General features: G+C 34.4%; 1 protein-coding gene across 1 annotated transcript in view; it reads left to right on the forward strand.

The window, feature by feature from the left end:
• Positions 1-2,661, forward strand: part of LOC132544259 (uncharacterized) — a 42,434-nt gene extending 39,773 nt beyond the window's left edge. Inside the window, exons 24-25 of the mRNA XM_060207830.1 lie at positions 1,306-1,898; positions 2,208-2,661. Coding sequence (XP_060063813.1) covers positions 1,306-1,898; positions 2,208-2,547 — 933 coding nt within the window. The 3' untranslated portion in view covers positions 2,548-2,661. The remainder of the gene's footprint in view (positions 1-1,305; positions 1,899-2,207) is intronic.
• Positions 2,662-6,000: the final 3,339 nt, after the last annotated feature.

Consider the following 6,000-nt stretch of genomic DNA (forward strand, 5'->3'; position numbering starts at 1 on the left):
AAAGTTTGATACATTTTTTACAAAACTGTATGAGAAATTGAATCTTTTACCCATATATATGTTCAAGATTAACTTATCTCTGCCTCGGGCTGACATCTGTAATATCACTTTCTCAGCTTAGCCAGAAATGATATTTTTGTTAAAGAATGTCGGCCCTTGACCAAGATAATAGGATCCTGAACACATACTGGTGACAGATTCTGTTATTCTGTCCAGCAATCAGTCCCTCTGCATGGTCCCTTTCTAACATATCAGAAATAGATGATGATGTGAATTATGTTTTTCACAAATGGCTATACAGGACAAAGCAATCATCTGGATGGATTTGAAAAGTCATTGAATAAGATGTTGAACTTAAACATACCAATGTTCAAGAAGTCATCAGATGTTTACGTAATTTGTCTTTTTTCTGTATTAACTATCAATGAAGAAGAGAAAATCAACATGGTAGTTCACTGACAGATGTACAACATATTACATGTTAAACCTACTATAATTATATGCAGGAATGCTTGTTTCTAGTATAAAACAATGTTATCGTCAACAGTAACTGGAGTCAACTTTTGATGTTAGCAATAAATAAAGATGTTATTTTATTTAACTCTGATGTTATATAAGTCTTCTTAAATTCATCCTGTTTGTTCTGTCCTGTATTTCCCTAGATTTTTACTTTTTTTGACAATATATGATAGATACTGTACATGTCGAGCCTTTCAAGGGAGGCGGGGAAGGGAGAGATTAACTATATCCTATGTGTTTATATGTAATATGGTTTTAAGGTAAGTTTACTTGTGGTAACTAATGTGCCGAGAAATATGTCTGAAAGGTGTTGTATGTTTTTATTTATATCTACCATCCCAGTATATATGTAGTATATATGTAGTATGTTCCCTGTAGTGTCAGTCAGTACAAATTTCTCCTCAATTACTCTAATACATGTATTCTTTATAACTTGTCACCACCTCAGACTAGGTTCCATATCCACAGTAGTAATTTCTCTATAGTCAACAAGGATTTCATTGTCATTTGATCAATGTTTATTTCTTGTGATAAGCTGATATGACAGATTTCAAATTTAGTCCCAGAATTTACCTTTCATTTTTAATTTTGTAAGACAAGGATTAGCTAAGTTTATCACTTTGTTACATTTATCTGATAAGTGTTATCTTGAATGTTTTTAGTACATAACATGATATCATGTCCACTTACCAAAACAAGTAAAGGGGATAAGAATAACTCGATGAGTGTTTTTATCAGAGGGAGTTGATGAGTGAATAGAATAATAATCCTCTGTTATCATTGTAGCCATGGCGAGAGAACATTCTACATGTAGGGATGCTGCAGCCACCACTGGAGCGTGACTGCTTTCCTTGGGAAGTACGTCACCATGACATGGAGTTGTATCGCCGACCTAAGTCTGTGTTTGGAGATGAGCCAGTCACCATCCACCTGGCTGGCCAGAAACTAAAGAAGGAGCGCCTCGATGCATTACGGAAAGATTTTGAGAAGTGGCGGTCAAAGCAGGTGGTGGACGATACTAGGCAATACTTTCATCGCTGCCTCATGGAGACAGAACTCAATGACAAGGGTCAAAACCAGATAGATAAGTTACGAGGATTACTGAAGGACAGTCCGAATAAGTTGTCCCTCCGTAAACCAGGTCTTCATCTCAGGGATGTACCACCTCTCAATGTGGTTCTGAACCCCAGTGTTGACACAGAGGCTAGACTCGCTGGCCTTTCCACTCATCCTGCTGTTGAGGGTGAGGGTTATGAGAAAATCAAGGGGTTCAAACCTGGTCCGTTTGAGTCACATAGCTGGAACCTGGAGAGAAACAAGATACCAGCGTATGATTATGATCATAACCAATTTGCAGAGAAAAAAGGATTTGACTTTAAGTGAGTATGATCTATTTTCTGATTTTTTTTTCAACGAAGCATTTTAGTTTCATTCCCACAAAGAAATAGATGCAATCTTAAAGTTTTATCTTTTTGTCTGCGTGTACACCAACATTAAGAAGTTGTTTTTCAAAACCTATGTGTACTGCAACAACCAATTTTTGGTAACCTAAATAATATTGCTAGGCTAGGCGTGGTGATGCTGTTACCCAAGTCACTAACACAGGACTTAGGGTATTGAAAGTATTGTTTGTTTTCAGGAATTTGATTGGAAATTTTTAAAATAAATATGTTTCTGTTATCTTTAAGTCCTAGATACAAGGAGAGGGGTACACTGTGGAAGAGGTCAATTAATCCATTGAAGGACGAGGAGCGCGACAATCATCTGTTTCGTATTCCAGATGACTACCAAAGATTCGGCAAGCCACGACCCGTATTTGACGTTGATCCAATACCCCCAACTATCACTGAAACCAAGTCCATCCTCAAAAATCCTGGCAGAAACAACAATCAAAATGGTGTGACCATGTCTGCCGATGCTGTGTATCACCGATCTCCCTTACAGTCATCGTCAGCCATGTTAACCTCTAATCCTACCCTACCCAAAGTTGTCCAGCAGTCTAAACAGATGGAAACATTAGTAAACTGATAAGTTATCTCAGAATGGTCACGTAAAGGTCATAAAATTGTTTGGTTTTTTAGCAAAATGAAGTGCTAATTGATAGTATGACTATCAGAACCACTCTATACAGTGGCACCTATATTGGATGGTATGTTCTTTATTACTATTTTGGTTAGTTAATGTTGTTCTACTGTAAATTAAGAGGGTCAGACAGGTTTATAGGAGACAAGGTGAAGTTGAGACACATCCCCCTCACCACCTCCACCTCACCTTTAATCTGGTGACCCTCAATATTGAGATAGACTGACAGTAACTGGCTACCCAGCAAATGTGTTTGAGGAAATTTCCCAATATCAAGAAAAATGAAGAATTGAATTTTTTTTTTTCTTTTATTACTTTTTAATTTATATGATAACATTTCTATTTAAACAGAATTGTTCTTGTCATCCTGAAATGAAATAGCTCTTAACAACAGGGTATAGATCCAGTCAAGAAGACAGATATGAATGACATCAATTTTTTCTTAATTTGGTGTTCAAAATTTCAAAGCAATACATTCCATAATGATGGTGCATGTTGCTGTCTACAATGCCAAGCTGCCAATATAGACAATAACCATGTGGTATCACAATCCAGTTTCCTACTGGAGTAGGTTTTATTCCGAGGTGAAATATAAAGCCATGCAGTGCCAATGTTGAGCATTATAGTCTATACACTGATATTTATTTCCAGATAAAGTTAAGTTTATGGTTTTTACAGAATTTAAAGAAAGAAAAATAGCACTCAAACTTCATTGAATTTTTGTTTTAATCTCTATAAAGATAAAAATTGTTATTAATTTTATACATTCCTTTTGAGTTTCAATATTAGATGGTATTGGTTTTAGCTTAAAAGTCTTCAGTTCCTGTTACTATATATCAATTCACAGAATATATTGAATTATTTTGAATTTTTGCTCAGTCTTTCATTGAATGTTTACTTGTTGAAGAAATCTGTGTTTGTGACGCTGATGAGTCCAATAGAAGTATGTGTATTGGTTAGGAAGTCTGTGATACCTATATTGCTACTTATTTTCTGTAATCATATGATAAAAAGTGCATTATGTAAATATATAAACCTACATTACAAATATGTATAAAATATGCCTGTACAAAGTTCTCAGTATTACACAAGCAGATGACATTTAAGCTATGGACCTTTTAAAATATATAGTATATATTATTTAAATCTGTGCAAGAGATCCAGCATTTACATTTAAGAACTGGTTTTCTACCATTCAGCATTGAAATATTAGATATATATATGTTCAAAAATATCATTTCCTATATTTTTTGGATTTTTTTTCTCAAAATGTTTAAAATTTAAAATAGCAATTCTGTAAGGAACAATTTACACTTGTTTTCCCTTGCTGATGTCATTGTTCAATATTCTCTACATTTTATGAAAATATGTTGTTCCAAATCGGTGGAAGTAAACTGCTGTCTGTAAAAAGTTTGATTATTATTAATGACTTTTTTTAAAGTTTTGTTGATTTTATCAATTGGTGTAGTAATATACACTGCTGATGCAAATTAGTGGGGTCAAACTGCTGTCTGTACATAAAACTGGTCTTCTGAACATATTCAGGCTAGTGGGGTCAAATATTTATATTATTATGTATATTAGAATAAGTTGGATCAAACTGCTGTCTGTATAAAAACTAGTATTTTATCATATTCAAGTTTGTAGTGTCAAGAATAAATATGCATGTTTAATACTTGGCATTCAAATCAGTGAGGTCATACTGCTGTCTGTACATACAAACTCCAATTAGGAGATGTTTTATTTACATATATTTATATCTATATATAAATCAGTATTGAGATTTTTAGAGGTGTGAGCTTGTTTATCACTGGTTTGATATCATTACACATTAGTATAAATATACCTACTGTGTTTAGGTGTATACTGATGTATTGCCTTTACACTTCCTCCAAATCTAGCACAATGACAATAGTATTCATTGATTAAGTTTGAATCATGCAGAGACATGTTACATACAACATTGTGTTTTACTGGAGACAATGAATGCAGTGTTTAAAAAGACTGTGTACTTTGTCAATAGAAATGTGATATCCTGTTTAATGTGAATGTTTTATCTGGCTAGAATATTGTGATACTTTATTGTTTGTTTGATGCCTTGATGTCAGTGTTGCTGCTCTGTATGTTAAAGGGGTGCCTGTAGCTGAGTTGGTAGAGTGTTGGTCCACACAACTTCTGAGGATGATCTGAAGGGTATGGTATGGCACTTTCTCTGACCCTACAGGTACTTGTGGTAGTTGTAGCTTTTTGGAAGCTTAGAAATGGACAAGTCCATGTTGTCGAAGTTGTGTTGTTGGGCAAAACATAAATTGCTGTAGATGGCAAACAGTGAGGTAGCCACCAGCTATAAGAAGGAGACCTTGCTGCTAAATAATTGCCAGGTCTGGTGTAGTACGCCATGTACTGGTCTTTTTTGATTATCTGTACAGACAACAAACTGGGAATCAGGGACCATCAGACTGGGAACTTGGGCATCATTAAGGATATCGGATTGATTTATTTTGATATTTTGTAGATCTGAGGTAAAAAAAACAAAACAGAAAATCTTCACCTGTACATAGAGTTAAAATTGAAAATGAAAAATTGAAAATTAGTTGCATATTATAGACAAAAGACATTTACCAGGCAAAGCTAAAACTATCTGTGATATGTGATTGTGACCTTGTTTTGTTCAGAGAATGTCTGAAATCTTTTGTTATATCTTTGCGGTTAATGCTGAATAAAGCGTCATTGACCAATTCATATTTATTTGTGTTATCATTAAGAACTGTGTAATATAACTGACAATTAAATGACAGCTGGAAACTTATACAATGTATGGTATACTTCATGTACTCACAAAGCAGCATTCAAGTCAACTTTCTCAGTTTGCCGTTTTGAATCTCAAAGATCAAAGCTGATTATTCACAAAGAGGATGTTGATCACTCTGGAGCACCTTTGTACATTGTTCAGATATCTTAAGGATTCTTTTATCCATGACTTGAAATTAAGACATTAGAAAAGCACAACATTTTAATAAGGAATATATTGAAACACACGTGAGTAGATATTAAAAATAGCCTTGATTTTACAGATGGAAAAAAAGTATCTCCCATAAAAAACACTCTACCATGAATAACATCTTCATAATGCATGCTCTAATTTCTTACTGTTTGTCATCTGGTAAAAAACTTTATTGTACATTTGTCAATTTCCGTAAGGCTTTCGATACAGTGTGGAGAACGGGACTTTGGAAATTGAATAGCAGCAGAATAAGTGGTAAATGTTTTAGTTATCTATGATATGTATTACAGTATAAAATCTTGTGTGAGCTTTCATTCAGAAACCTCAGACTTTTTCCCCTGTCTGATCGGTGTCAGGCAAGGGGAAAATGTGTCCCCGTTTTTGTTTTCCATTTT

The sequence above is a fragment of the Ylistrum balloti genome, unplaced genomic scaffold, assembly GCF_031769215.1.
Source record: "Ylistrum balloti isolate Yb309-2 unplaced genomic scaffold, AGI_CSIRO_Ybal_v1 Utg369788, whole genome shotgun sequence".
NCBI lineage: Eukaryota > Metazoa > Mollusca > Bivalvia > Pectinida > Pectinidae > Ylistrum > Ylistrum balloti.